Genomic DNA, 16,264 nt, shown 5'->3' on the forward strand with positions numbered 1-16,264 from the left:
AAAGACACATTTCGTTGCTTCTGGTAGTTCTGCCTCTATGGGGCATCTGCCCGTAAAGCAGTCGTTCTCTGACTTGCCCATTGACTGATACGGAGCATTCTCATGCACATCACTCTGTCCTCTTGTCTCATAGCAGCTTGTCCTCTTGCTCCATAACCTAAACCTGTGTAACCAGGTCTTAGAAGCTCTGTAAAGGAGGTCTTTAAAATCTGGAGAAAGGGACTGCAAACGGAAGAGGAAATCTCAGGTATTCACACATTTTTATATATATCTATATCCATATGCAGTGTATCTCCCTTCTACATTGGCTTCCCCATGCCTGGTGTCTAGTCTTCTAGAATCCTATAGTTCCAGGTACCACAGCCTCCTCCATCTGTTTAAAAAAACATACTGTTCCAAACTGATACTTTGGTAGACATTTCTAGTAGAATAATCTGTTCTAGAAAATTTTTTTCAGATATATTTGAAAGGTGTGAGAATTTTTCTATGTGCTTGGTTACTCAGATCGTCTACCTGAAGAATATGCATTCAAGTCACACAGAGAGAAATCATTACTCTAAACTCAGAAGAAAAACATTATGCTAAGGAAATATATTTCATTTTCATTCCTTCAAGGAGTCACTGTTAGGGTAAAATGAAACGTGAATTTAAAATATGAATAGGACAATGATGACATCCTTTCATCATGAGTAGTTAGCAAATATCCAATTGCATTTTTACTCTAAAGGAGAGAGAAATAAATCACTCGTGTTAGATCTGTAGTACTAGATATGCAGAAGACAAAAGAAAAATCCCAGGGAATGACTTCTAGAGGCCTGAGGGTAGATGTGCAGTAGGACAGTCCTTATACCAGCTGTGTGACCTCAGACAAGTCTTTTAATCTCTCTGAACTACTTTCCATATCTGTAAAATAGAAATAGTTTTCCTACAAATGAAATGAGTTTTTAAATTTTTTTCTACAAGTATTTCTTGGGTCCCTCCCTTGTGCTAGACATTATATTAGGCTTCAGTGGCATAGTAGTAAACAAGACAAAGTCCCTGTCTTTGTGAAGTTTATTTTTGTGTGGAAGGACAGATGAAAAACAGATAAAGAATTAAGTATGTATCCATAACCAAATACAGACAATTATAGGTTTTCGTATAGCTACAAATGAAATGAACAGGATGTTGAGCAGAAAGTAACTGGATTGCCCACTTTATGAGAGGTGGAAAGATCTCCCTGAACAAGTGATATTTGAGCTGTAATTCTTGGATGAGACTAAGCACCACTTGAAGAGCTGATGGTTCAAACATCCCCATCAAAAGGACAATTCCAAAGTCTTGAGGTAGGAGACTCTTCGCACACTCACAGAATACCACAAGCACTGAAAGCGTATCATGTTGAACCAAGGGAGAGTGGTAGAGAAGACATTGAAGAGAAAGGCAAGTGCCAAATCACACAGGATTCTAAGTCAAGTTAAAAAAAATGTATTTTTTTTTACCTATGGGCAAAGGGTGCCACTAAAAGATAGTGAACAGGAGAATGTCATCATTTGAGTTAGCTTTTTAAGCCCACTCTGCTGCTGTGTGGAGAATGGAGTGAAGAGAATTATGAATGGAAGCAGAGAAACCAATTGCAGAGCTATTCAGGGGTCCTGAGGAAGAGGAGGAGGATGACTTGTACTAAGTTGGTGAGATGAGGTCTAAAGGAGAGATGTGGATATGTTTTGGAGGGAGAAACTAGAATTGGGGCTTGGGGTGAGAAAGAAAGTAGACAGAGGGGCTTCAAGGATGACTCCTCCGCCATTATTTGAATGATGGTGCCATTGACTGAGAGAGACCGGGTGGGGGAACAGCAAGTCAGGAGAAGGACTGGGAAAGATAAATGGGAAATGAGGAGGTGGGGAGGCAGGCAGGTTCCTGCTCTTACAGTGGCTTACCAGCAAGGGTGGTTCTTATTCATCATTTGCCTTTTCTCAGGCCTCATTTGCACTGTACCCTGACTGAGGGCCTTACACAGAAAAATTCTCCCCTTGAGAGTTTGGTATCTCTTTTCCCATCTACTGTCTGTCCCTGCCTTTCTTCTCCCCAGTCCCTTCCCACTCCCATTTCAACAGAGGTATCCCATCACTTCTAAACCAAGAGAAAAAAATAATTGTAGTTGTTTGCCTGTCCTAGTGTGACAAGGCTGTTCCTCTGCATCCAGGTTCCCATACTGGGAAAAACAGCACAGGCAGAGGTACCTGTTTCTCAGCCATCATTGCCTCAGGGGTTATTTTCAAATAGATGGTGCCTCAACCCACAAGTCTAATCTCTTGAAGGAGAGTAGAGAGGTCCAGTGTGATTGTGTTCAGATAAGAAGGTGAGAAGAAGAGGCTTAGCAAAATGCCCACCCAAAAGGGTTTAAATTTATTCAATGTTTGGGATGGGAGCCAGAGTGAAGGCAGAGGGGTTTGACATGGAGACCTCATATGAGAAGCAGCAAGCATTAGACTGCATTCTAAGCACTGAAAATAGAAAGAATAAAAACCTATGAAGTTCTTAGATCATCTTCTCCATATGAGAGGTTCAGAGAGAAAGAGATGCAGGCTTTATTTCAAAAAGAGAAGGAAAGAAGACAATTTAAATAGCAATAACAAAAAGGGCAAATGGAATCAGTTAGATTTTACATAACAAACCGTTCCCACACTTAATGACTTTGGGCAAGCATTTATTATTTCTCATGATTCTGTGGCTTGCCTGAGCAGGTTCTGCTGATCTCTGTAGGTAGCTAGAAGGTTGGCTGGGGCTGGGTGGTCTAGCCTGTCTGCACTCACACTCCTGGATACTGACTGGGTGGCAGCCAGGACCATGGGGAGGACTTGGCCGTGTGCCTCTCATCCTCCAGCAGGCTGCCCAGTGTTCTTTCAGTAACACATAGTGGCTGTGTCAGGATTCCCAAGAATTGTGAGAGAGCAAACCCCAAAGGTCAAGTCCTTTTTAAGCTTTTGCTTGTGTTATGGATTGAATGGTCACCCCAAAAATGGTATGTCCACGTCCTCACTCCCAGAACCTGTGAATGTGACTTTATTTGGACAAAGGGTCTTGGCAGATGTAATGAAGTTAAAGATCTCAACATGAGATCATCCTGGATTATCCAAATGGGCCCTGAGTACAATGATGTGTGTCCTTATATGAGAAAGACAGAGGGAGATTTGGCACAGACAGACGAGAAGACACATGGGAGGATAAGTTCATGTGAAGGTAGAGTCAAACGTTAGAGTTTTGTACCCACAAGCCGAGGGATGCCAACAGCCACCAAAAGCTAAAAGGGACAAGGAATGAATTGTCTCCTAGAGCCTTAAGAAGGAACATGGGCATGTGGACACCTTGATTTTGGATGTTTAGCCTCCAGAACTGTGAGAGAATAAATTTCTCTGCTTTTAAGTCATCATGTTTGCAGTAATGTGTTACAGCAGTCCTAGGAAGCCAAAGCAGTTTGAATCAAATATGCTAATGTCCAGCTGACAAAAGGACATCACAGGGATAGGCCACTATTCAAGGGGTGAAGAAGTAGACTCCACTGCCAGGTGGGAGAGGCCCCAACAGTGCAAAGGAGTGTGCACACTGGGGGAGGTGAGAAGGATTTGTGGTCATTTTTTTTTACAAATTGCCACAGAAATGAAAAGAACAGTCTTCACATTAGGGTAGATTATCAGCAAGTTTGACAGGATGGAATTTAAATGTGAAAACAGGAAAATACCTAAATTAGGGGCAGAAAACAACAAGAGAAGGAGGTAAGGGTATCTTGTCTGATGGCTTCTCTACTAGAAGAGAATGAAGTTTCTAACAGTTGTATGTCCTTCATCAAGCAAGGTGTAGAAACAAAATAATTTCCCCACAATAAATTGGTTGAAAATTAATGCACTTGATCTATATCTTCTTGCATATATAAGATTTTTTTGTTTGATCATGGAGTCAAAAACAACTCAAGGAAGAAGTAATATTGAATATTTCAGTAATCATTCATAGCTAATTCAACCTATCTGTGTTCCAAAGCTGTTTTAAGGATTCCTGCTATGTGCTGGGCAATGTGGAGAAAGACTCAAAAGAGGAAAAAATGGTTCTTGCTTTCAAGGAACTGTCCCTCAGGAGAGAAATACATATTTGTAAATAACTCTAATACAGAGCGGAATGCAAGAAATGACTTAGTTGCTGAGATACTAAAGAGTAGGAGAGAATTACTCAGGCTGGGGAAAATGAAGTAGATTTCACAGAATGGATGGTATTTTAGTTGAGCTTGGAAGAATGAGGAGAGTTTCTTTAGAGACAGGAAGGGGATGTTTACATTTGCTTTGCAAACACATCATGAAGCATGCAGATGAAAACATAGGTTGTAATATTAGAATTTCGAGATGACTTATTTGGCTAGAATGTATATGTCTGTAAGAGTAGGGAGAATCCTAGGATGGACTGAGGTGGGCTGGATACCAAAGGAAGGAAAAGAGAAGGGCATAGGACTTATGGATTGAGTTAAACTAGACAAGATATATTAGAATCAGGGCCTGAAGAGCTTGAATTCCATGGAATATAAAATGTAAAGTGATGCTACTATTATTTCATACTTCTGACTGTAGTTTCAGATATGGTCTCATTTGAAACTTTTAAGAACCCTGGGAGATAGGGTGATATGTTTATGCCCACTCTATGATTGAGGAAATAAAAATTCATGATTTAGTAGAGATGACAGAGCTAATAAATATGAGTTATGATTAACATTCAGATCTTCAGTGAATAGAATCTGTCTTAATTACCATTTGACAACTGTGGCACTAAGCAACTTTCTGCATTCCCTCCGCAAAGCATGCTGACTGCTGAAGCCCGAGCTCAATGCCTGCGGCAAGCACGCTATGTTCATTCCTTCCTCACGCTTTTGAGTTCTGTGCTTACTTTCATGCACTGATGAACTCTAAGTGCCAAAAGAGACAGACTTGCTCCTATAAAAGCGAAGTTGAATATTTATAAAAGAATCAATATAGGAAAATTGCTTTAAAACACCTCAGGTGAATTAAATGTGGCTATAACAACTTTCATAGTTTGGGGGGAAATAGTAAAACCTCGAATGATTCTGCCCTGGGCTTTCTTTGCAAGTGGCTTTATGTTTGTGCTCTAATAACAGTTAAACCAATGCCTCGTGGGTGAGGTTTCTGTAAGTTAGATGATTTGAAATTCCATGTAGGTCACCTGTAGGCAAATAAAAGGCCTTGGCCTTATGTCCAAAGATTGACAAAGGAATAGACATTTTGATTTTTTAAATTAAAAAAAGTTTGAGAATTGCATGTATCACTTTTTGAATTCTCATATAAAAAGAATGTACTTTGTAGCACAAAAGATAAAGGCACTTGTGCTGTTTACTGTTTGTTATACTGTTTCCTTTTGTAAATGTCAGGGACTTTATGAGCGGGGAGAATGACATGATTGGAACTGGGTCTCATAAAAATAACTTAGCAAAGGAAAAAATGTCTGAAGGCAGGAAGGTCAGTAGTCAGCACTCAGGACATAATGAGAAGACGTTGATTTGGGTTATATATTAATAGCATTATATTTGACTAGATACTAAATCATGAACTTTTAAATTATGCATAATAATTATGTGCCCATTTAAAACATTCTGTGTAAAAGAATGAATCGTTTTTGGTATGAGAGAGGTGTTAGGTAACTGGTAGAAGAAAGATATAAAAAAAAATAGCTGAGGATTATAATAAATCTATGGGTTCAACAGGGTAACATGAAAGCCACACTCACAAGATCTGACAAATTGCTCTATCATTTTCTTTATTGTACAACCAAAACCAATTATTTTTTATACTGAATACATTTCCTTTTCTTTTGTGATTGACCAGGAGACTTAATAAGACCTAAATTAGCTACTCTAAATAAAATATCCAAAATTTAAATTGAAAATATTTTCCCTTTTTACTTTCTTACTCACTTGAGAGTAGGTATAGATATTTGAGATAGGTATCTTTCTACCAAATGCATCCCTATGTGTAAATTTTTGTGCTGCTTCTAAAAAATATTATCTGTTACAAATATTAGCAGGTTTCAATATCATTTTCTAGTCATGACAATTAAGAAAAGATGAATAGTTTTCAATCAAGCTGTCAGACAATATTTTATTGGAAGCTTAAAGAAGGCTTGTGTTTTAACTGTAATGGAAATAGTTGTGACCTGCTTGGACAATGGCATTTATATAAAGAAAATGAGTAGGCATATACGTGGAGATTTCAATGGTAAAATCTTTACAACTTTAGCTTTTGCTCTTTACTATTAAATCTCTCCATTCCTTTATATCCCACTGAGAGATTCCAGGAAGGATAATAAAGAAAACCTGCCAGTTCTCTAAGGTTGACTATAATGCAATCAAGTTTCTATCATTCAAAGCAAATAATTAAATCTTATGCTATTCACAGCCTTTTGTATTTCTGTATCCTGCTTCTGATCAATTCTCTCATGCACTCATGGGAGAATTTAAAATTTTCAGGTCTGAAACTGATTAAATCATATAGAATCTGCATTCTGAATTTCCAAGTTTAATGTATGCTTTAAAGCTTAGGATTGTTAAGAAGTACAAAGGAATAAAATCATTCATATCACTGGAAGCATGAAGCCTATTTAAATATTTGAAGTTTCTTAAATCTAATTCTAAGGAATGAGTAAAAATGATCCTAATTTAGGTTCAGCCAGTTTAGTTTCTTCATACTTTACCCTAAAACAAACCAATTTTCAATGAACCGAAACAAATGATGAGAATATTTATATTCTTAAATCGTTCAACTTAACGGGAAATTTTTTCTTGATCCAGGCAATTTGATTTAAGTTACAAGGAAATATTTTTAGGTTTTCCAAAAATATAATTAGGCTCCATAAATCCTCTTGCTGTTGAATTGATATTTTAGGTGTGTAGGTATAAAGGCATGTGCTTGATAATTGTAACAGCTTCAAACACATTTTCCATGAAAGTAAAAACACAGATGATTCATTCTTATCCACTTCAGCCTCCATCCACATTCCTAAACCTAGTACATTCAAAAACACAAGGGTAGAAGTAGTGCTGGGGCTTTGCAGCAAAGGAGCCTGGCTTCAACACCCATATTGATTGCCTTCTGGCTAAACAACCTTAGGAAAGTAGCTTGCATTCTCGACCCCCCCAGTTTCTTCATCTATAAAATGAGAATAAGGAGTACCATCCTCATGACATTGCTAGGAATACAAAGTTGTGCACAATATCTGCCACACAGTGTTAGCTTAGCTAAGGTTAGTGATTATTATTAGATACAACACAGAATTACATTCATATACCACATAAATACTGCATAAAAAATTACATCACTATTGAGGTTTGTAATTTAGTCATTTTGATCCCCTTCTCAAATCTTTTTTCCTATTTTCTTCTATTTATAAACATCCAATTTTTTTCTCCCTAAATCCTGTCCCATTAAAGCATAAAGGAGATTCTAACAAGGGCCCAGAATGTTCACGGCACTTCATTTCCTGCCATAGCCCTCTGATGTGTAGCAGATACAGCCAGAGCTGTGATCCTCACTCTGGGTGTCATGTGCTTTTGGGGATCCATGAAGACTCTCCAAGAGGTCACAGGTACATGGATGGTTTCAAGAGAATCAATGCTTACAACTTCACCTTTCATATATATACCTCCCTAAAATTTGATCTCACTGAGAAGGGATCTCCTTTCCCATCCTTTTAATAGACACCCTTCTGCTCTTCAAAAGAAAGACCCAGCTTTCACTAGCCCTGATGATGATGATAATTGCTCCAAGGTGAAAAAATCCGTCCCCTTGCACCTCGCAAAACAAAAAACAGGCAAATTTAAATATGATATCCTTTAGAGAAAGTGAGGGTGCTAATCACTAGGTAAAAAATCCTTTACAACTAAGGTTGTTTTCAGTTCTTTGTTCTTAACAAAATTGAATATTTCATGATAAATCGTTATGTAATTTTTAAAATCTATCTTGGAGGGAGTTCAAAGAATTGAGCAATGTTGCTGTAACGAAGCTCTTCCATTCACATCTACATATTTATGTGAACATATTTCCTCCTTGCTTATATTAAGAGCAATATTAATATTGATGCTGAACCCTTCTTGTTCTAGCAATAAATAATATTCTTTCAATGTATATATGACTTATTTGAATCAAAAGAAACCATATCCATCTGAGAGGTGCATTTCTAATCCAATTTTATATTTTTTATTTTAGAAATTATTTAATAAGATTTGCAATATATTTCTACTGTTCTGACCAATTATATATGACCAATAACTATACCATAGCTCTTTGTAAGAGCTTTTTTTTAAAAACTTAGAGTCATATGGTCACTGAAATTTTAAAAACTTAAATTTACAAGCATTTTTCCCATTGAGAATTAAAGAAAAAAATGTAATCCCTATATAAAATATATTGGGATAAAATTCTGAGGTATTTGACTTAAGATACATTTTAAGAGTTCTGCAAGAGGCTGGGAGACAGACTGGTTATGTCAGAGTCAGACAGAAAGATCCCTGTTAAGTCTGGAAAAGGCGGAATAATTATATCAATCAAGAACAACAGACAAATTCCAGCAGTATTAAAAATAGGTAAATTTAAATGCATCCTATTCCCCCCTTAGTTTGGATAAAGAACATAAAATCTTGAATTTTATATATTTAATTGACTGCCCTTAGCTCTACCCACCAATAAAGTTGACTCTGAGCTCTTATGTGATTCTACCTTTTAAGTATTGTCTAGAACCTGAAATGATCATTCTCTAGACTTTGTGTTCTACCATTAATTTGTCCTCTCTGCTGAATCACTCTTATCAGCATTTAAGCTTGCTGTGTGATATTTCTCATCCTAAGCAAATAAACAAAAAGTTCAAGGATAAAAGAGCATTCAAGGATAAAACAGAGATCAAGAGGAGATAGAGAATATTTTCATTATTTGCAGGAGCGGAGAAATGGAGCAAGGGAGGGGTTATTTTTTGTTTTGTTTTGTGAAATTTCCAACTATTAAAGAAGTGCTCCTTAGGGCTCCACAAGGACACACAGAGTGGTATAATAGACATTGGAGGCTCAAAAAGAGGGGAGGGTGAGATGGGGTGAGGGATGAAAAATTACCTATAGGGTACGAAATACCAGTGATGGGTCCACTAAAAGCCCTGACTTCACCACTATACAATATGTACATGTAACAGAATTCAGCGTTACCTGTTAAATCTATTAAAATTTAAAAAAGAAAAAAAAATAGACCTGCGAACATTAAAAAGAAAGGCTCTTTAGGACTTTGGTGATTCATAATTAGCAAGTAATTAAACATGTTTGTTGGAGGAGATGCGGTTGTGAAAACTGCAAAATGATTTTTTAAAAAATTTTAATTGTGATAATATACACATAACATAAAATTTTCCATTTTAACCATTTTTAAGTGTACAGTTTAATAGCATTAAGTATATTCACACTGTTGTGCAACCAACCTCCAGAACTTTTTGCACAACTGAAATTGTATACCCATTAAACAAAACTCTCCATTTCCCCGTCCCCAACCCCTGACAACCACTTTTCTACTTTCTGTTTCTATGCATTTGACTACTCTAGATACCTCATATAAGTGGAATCATACAGTATCTTTGCCACTAGATTATTATACTTAGCATAATGTACTCAAGGGTCGTCCATGTTGTAGCATGTGTCAGAATTTCCTTCCTTTTTAAGGCTGAATGATAGTCATTGTATGTATATAGCACATTTTGTTTAGCCCTTCTCCATTGATGTACCCCTGGATTGCTTCTACCTTTCTGCTATTGCAGATAGTGCTGCTATGAACATGAGTGTGCCAATATCCCTTTGAGACCCTGGTTTCAATTCTTTAGGCTGTATACCCAGAAGTGGGATTGCTGGATCATACGGTAATTCTGTTTTTAATTTTTTGAGGAACCATCACACTGTTTTCCAAGGGGCTGCACCATTTTACTTTCCCACCAACAGAGCACAAGGATTCCAGTCTCTTCATATCCTTGCCAACTCCTGCTATTTTCTGTTTTGTTTTGTTCTGTTTTTGGTACTAACCATGCTAATGGGTGTGAGGTGATATCTCACTGTAGTTTTAATTTGCCTTTCCCTAATAATTAGTGTTATTGAGCATCTTTTTATATGATTGTTGGTGCAAAATGACTTTATCAACCTTCTTCAATCTGATAAGGTAAAAATGTCTGTCTCACACAATGACATTGAGTGAAATCCTGGTAAACTTTGGTAAGGTACAATGCTATGAAACACTATCCAAAGTTCAAAATATTGAAGTATTAGTATTCTGCTGTAGTTTCCCAGTTAGTCAAGAGCATCACTTAAAAAAAAAACCCACTAATATTGATTAATCTTTCATCCTTTGTTCTGTTAAATTTTTCTTATCTCAGAATTTTCTTGTCTTAAAAATTCTGTCAGCTATAAGCTTCTGTTTTTCAAAAGTTTTATTATAAGTCACCAGAAAAAATGTATATTTTCCGTCTCTCACAAGATGGAAGGAAGAGATAAATATGCTATCCTAAAGAGGAAAGTTATGTATCCAGAAGCTACAGGAAACTAATTCTCTTATCAAGGTGTCTGTGGTTTCTGTAATATGATAGTTAGGCTTTTTTATTCAACAGCATTTACTGAATACCTACTCTGCCTTAGGCACTAGAACCCCAAAGATAAAACGGGACAGTTCCTGACCTTAAATATCTCACAGTCTAGAGATAAGAACAGACAAGAAGATCAGCAAGTTTAACACAGAAGGAATGCCATGTATTGACATTGAGAGCAATTCGCCCAAGGTCTTATGGGAGGACAGAGAGAAATAATGAGGTGGAACCCAGAACATAGCATGGAGGAGTTGTTAGATACAAGGGAGGGAAATGAGGTGGATAATAAGGGCACCTTGGAAGTATTTTAAGACATCAAAGTTGTAATTTAAGTTTTTCTGTAAATACTTTTAAATTCATCCTCGGTTCACCTTATCCTTCCTTTTTCAATTAATAATTTTGTTCCACCTATTTGTATCTCAACAAGTTGCTTGAATGGATCAATGTTGCAAAAATGTAAGTACCTTACTAGTTATTGCTTGCATTTTACAAAAGTACAAACACCTGGTGATGTTTTAGCTGCCTGGTTTTACAACCATCATCTTACAATGTCATATTCTATATAATTTATTTTGCATAGATTTGTATTTCATTTTTATACCAAAGGAGGAAAATTTATAGTTCATAAAATAGTTTCATGTCACGTTAAAAGTTTTAAGATGTTCTTTCACTCATTTTTATCTCACTGCCAAAGCACTAATTTCCTTGGGAATTTATATTCTCATATTTACTGAACTCAAAACCATTGATTAGAAGTGCTGATGTGGAGAGGGAGAAGTCTCCTTGATATTTGAGTTCATGGCTTGATTGTTTTAACTTAGCCGCAAAGGTGAAGGTGCTCCTTCAGGTGTTTGTGCTTGAGTGAAGAAAGCTCCTGGGTGAAATTTCTCAGGTTCTGGTGCATTTGAATGGAATTAAGGTCAAATAATTTCAGCTTTGATGTTGTCTGATGAAATTGTCAAGCACAGTTCTGTCATTCTACATCTGAGCACACTGAGACACACAGAACTCAAGTAATTTGACCAAGGAAATACAATTACGGTGATAAATTGCAATATAACTACATGCTCAAAGAAGTCTTCCACTTAGTCTAAGTGAATTAGTTACAATAACTGACAGAAATATTGTGCCCTCTTTGGGAGACATTAAGAATGGTTAATTTTTGAAAAATACATATTAAACACTTGTATGATTCTATTTTCACTTCTGGCATATACAGTTTGCTTGCCACTATACTAAATAAATCAAATAGAAGGAAACACATTCATTTAGAACTTCCTTAGAATGGAAGGGTTTAAATAAATTGAAATGCCTGCAGTAAAAGAGAAAGGAATGCATATGTAGACAAAAACTGGCAACAGAACTAATACAAAAATAAGAGATGTAGCTTTTTTTGTTTTGTTTTGTTTTTTTGAGTGCCATTTTCTCTCTCTTCTCTTCACACTTCCAGTTATAAAGGCAGTTATATTCTAATTCCCTTGTTTTCATGATTGTTGGGTTGATGTTAGACCTTCTCTCAGCAGTCTCAGTTTTTAGGGGAAATGAGAGAAAAACCAATTATTTGAGTTCTTCAGTTCTGCCTTTTTATTTTTGTTGGGAGGCATACCCCGGGAGAGGACCATTCAACCTTCATACCTCTTTATTCTCTCTTTTTAAAACATTTCTATCGAAAGCTTATATATTTTTAAAATGTTCTTCCTTGGTTGGTATGAAAAATATGCATTGCATTATGAGAGTCTGGATTGGACAACCACTTTAACTGAAATCTCCTTTACATGGCTGTGGTCTTGTTTTTGTTTGTTTTGAATTTTTTTAAAAGACTTAATTTTTTTAGAGAAGTTTATGTTTCCAGGACTTGTCTTGTTTGAGTTAGTAAAAAATAAAAGGAATAAAAGAAACTAACATATACTGAGTACTGATGTGCTAAGCTGTAACGTGCCTTACTTACATTCTCCCACTTCATAGAGGTATTGCTTTGATTAAATAGGAGAATATACACACCTAGCACTGTGCTATTCACCTTGCCACCCAAAGCACAGAGCACAGTACTTTCTACATGGTAGAATTCTCACTGAAAGTTGAATTGAATGACACTCCATAATAAATACTCACTGTTACAGTCAGAAATTAAGAAATAATCATTTCCACATTAGAAGAATAAATATAACCCTAAGGCATTAATTTGCTAATTATTCTTCCTTATGAAGAATATAATCTGGTAATCAATCTTATATACCTTATATGCTACACAAACATTTCCAATTTTCATATATTATTAAACTTAACCTCTGTGATATTCAGGTAACATTAAAATGGGAAAATGCAATAATGTCATGAATAACCCTTTCTACATAACATGGTGAACTAAGTGAAATATGATGAGTTAAGTTCACTTGGAAAAACATAATGTTACTTTATTTCAACTCAAGGGTATTAACATCTTTAATGTTAGCATTAATTTGTTTTCTTTTAATCATATAATTATTACATTTATTTTCCTTAGTAAAATGGAAAAACATCCCGGTTGCCTAATGATGTGTTCTTAGGGTCTTAATGTGTAATCTCATTAGGTTTCTGGTTTTCAGCTGGTAAAAATTTATGAAGGCAGTATTTGTTTATCTTGGGGGAATTCTGCTTATGAATTTTAAAGATATATTTACCATTTTCCTCAGGTGATTTGTGCCAATATTTGTCCTACGTTATCATAGCAACTAAAGTTTTTCACTTTGCAATCTTACGCAGTCCAGATAGATTTAGTCTGTTTTTCCAAAAACATTACTAGAATACCTGCTGCATGTTTTCTCAAAAAACATTTTCTGTTCTTCAACTTTGAAAGAATATGTTTATACAGAGAAAGTCTATGAATCAATATGAGATGTGTTTTATACTTTTCAAAAATATTGACTTGCACTTTGATGCCAAGCATTCTCAAGAGATAGTTTTGTTGTGTTGTTTTAATATTTAAGCAAATAAAAATAGCTATTTGTGATACTAACTATAGTATTTCTAAGAAAACATCTGAGCCTTCATGCCCTCTTTTGTAATTCTGCGCCACCCTCTCTATCCACATGAAATCTTAAATTAAAATGTTAGCAGTTGGCTAGATCTTCCATAGAGTAATGCAATGAAGAACAACTTTGATACAGTTATTTTTGTTCTACTATGTAAATAAAATTGGTAATAACAAAAAACTAACATTTGAATTTCATACTTTATGGTGGCTTTCAAATATATTTTCTTCTAATTTGGCTTTTACAGCTCTCTCGTTGGTAGTTATTAACACAATTTAAAGGGAAGGACACAAAGATTTGTAGGAGTGAGGCAAGTCCAAGTTCACGTACTTAGCAGAGCCACAAATTAAACTTGAGAGTTCTGGTCACAAGCCTTGTTATAGTTCCACTGCACTTTCCGTGATTGGATGCCACAAAATGAGAAAAATAAAGTGGAGTAAGCACTTCTAAAGTAATTTAAATGACAAGATATTTAAACCTTTCTCTTTTAGTATATATCCTGAAATTATCAAACTTTCCTGTTGAAAGAGTTTTTTTGAGTGTGACAAGGAGAGATAGCCTAAAGGAATCCTTCAAATTGGTCACCTTGGAAATGATAGATAAATAAATTGAGACTGTTGTTTCAACATATGAATCCTTCTCTTTGTTCACAGCTGCAGACATTTTTTGAGACATTCCTGAGGGCCAGTTCATCTCTTCAGGCTTTTGATAATATGAAGGAAGCAATTAGCAAACTCTTGCTTGCAGCTGAAATATTCAGTGAAACATCTACTCTGGGACCAAAGACCTTCAATAGGTAAAAACAAATTTTAATTGAAAAGAAAAACCTATCTTCTGAAAATTGTTGGTCAAAATATATTCTAATTATCACAAGTAGGTGGTACTTGGAAAATTTTATGTCAGTATACAAAGATGAACTTCTAAACATATGTGACCTAATTTATAGATCTTAAAACTTCAGAACATGTTACAGAGTTGTTAGTATCTACATAGTCACAAGAAATAAAGCACAAGTTTTTAAAAGTAATTTTTAGATTGCAGCTTTTTGTTCAAGCTCAGCTATTTTTATTACATATACTTAGCATTGACTAGGTGTAATTTGACTTAATGAATTTATGAATAATATATTTTGTTGTCAAATATCCCACTGATTTTGTAATGCAAAGAAGGAAACAAAGATCTTTATTAAGAAAATTGAGTAACTCCTATCCCCATATCTCAGTTTACTTGATTATAATTTATTGACTTTATCCTATGGAAATATTAAATCTAATATGTAAAAAGGGGGGGGGGCGCCTCAATTTAAACTTTACTTTGTATGTTACTAAGTGCCCAGCATGTAGGACTAGGAGAGTTTTCTTCTCCACATTAAGGTTTTCATGGAATAACTTCATCATTTGGATTAATGTGTTATGAATTCTTAGGGACATTTTATTTTCTGTAAGGAATAAAACAGGATCAAAAGTCAAGAATTAATTCCATGTAATTTTAGATTATCCAAGCCACTGCTCTTTTTAATTAGCAGAGATATTGAAATTTAACTATAGTAATTATTAATATGATACCAAATAATGGAGTCAATGTAGCAAAGAGAATATAATTTTATGTTATTTTATGTTTTTATTTTAGATGCAGATTATGTTTTCAACTTTTAACTTTTGACATTGGTTATGGCAGTTTCAGGTACCCTGTAGTGCTCCAGGTCAGTATACAAAGGACTCATGAATGGTATAACCTTCTACCATTTGGTGAAGGGTGTGTGTGTGTGTGTGTGTGTGTGTGTGTGTGTTGTTTTCATTCATAGTAACCAATCAATAAATAGCAACTGCATCAAAGTCACCATAGACTTACATTCAGTGTGGTTCAGGGAATTATCTAGAATGTGGAGAATCTATGAGTTCCAATTCCCACTATATGTCCCTGTAAAACACATATGAATTTTTCTATGATTCCAGCACTGTTTATGAAATAAATGTGGTATAAAGCCACTTATGTGTTAATGGAGAAAAGCAGACATGTAGATAATAGAAAATAACAGATTATTCAGTGTATTCTCATGGTATTATAAAAAAGGTAATTTTTATTCTTTATACACAAGCATTTAGTTTAAAATTGGTCTATATTTTAATTTAAAAAGCATGGTAATTTTGAATTTTTGTTTTTTCTAGTATAAATATGTATAAATTGAAGAGGGTTTCTTGTATGCTCTGATTCTTTTCCTTCCTCTCTAATTAAATACACCACTTAAATCGTCTCCCTCAAGATTTTTTTTTTTTCTAAAATAGCCCTTAGTGGCAAAAAGATAAGAAAAAAATTGATTTAATTAGTCTATAGAAAACTGTGCCTTGATATATCAGTGGGAAGAAGGGAAGAGGAACAAAATAAAATGATGTATCACAAGAATTCAATTTCCTATGGCATCTACTTATTTTCAAACAATTATACAGGTAAACCACTTATATTATATGTGGCTCAGACATTTGGTTGAATAGTTCCAATATTTAGCCGTAAAATTTTGAAATTTTATGAATTGACATATTTTAATAGTCATTATTTTGTACACATATCTAATTGTATTATGATTTTTTTCAATTTATTGTTCAACAAAAATGTTATGT

The 16,264-nt window shown here is 35.1% G+C and overlaps 1 protein-coding gene across 3 annotated transcripts in view; it reads left to right on the forward strand.

Annotated features, from left to right (window-relative positions):
- Positions 1-16,264, forward strand: part of CPED1 (cadherin like and PC-esterase domain containing 1) — a 263,041-nt gene that overhangs the window by 109,766 nt on the left and 137,011 nt on the right. For all 3 annotated transcript variants that reach the window (XM_069462606.1, XM_069462603.1, XM_069462605.1), the window contains exons 7-8: positions 14,300-14,442; positions 15,276-15,348. In XM_069462606.1, the coding sequence (XP_069318707.1) occupies positions 14,300-14,442; positions 15,276-15,348 (216 nt within the window). The remainder of the gene's footprint in view (positions 1-14,299; positions 14,443-15,275; positions 15,349-16,264) is intronic.

This window comes from Eulemur rufifrons, chromosome 29, assembly GCF_041146395.1.
Source record: "Eulemur rufifrons isolate Redbay chromosome 29, OSU_ERuf_1, whole genome shotgun sequence".
In the NCBI taxonomy this organism is placed as follows: Eukaryota; Metazoa; Chordata; class Mammalia; order Primates; family Lemuridae; genus Eulemur; species Eulemur rufifrons.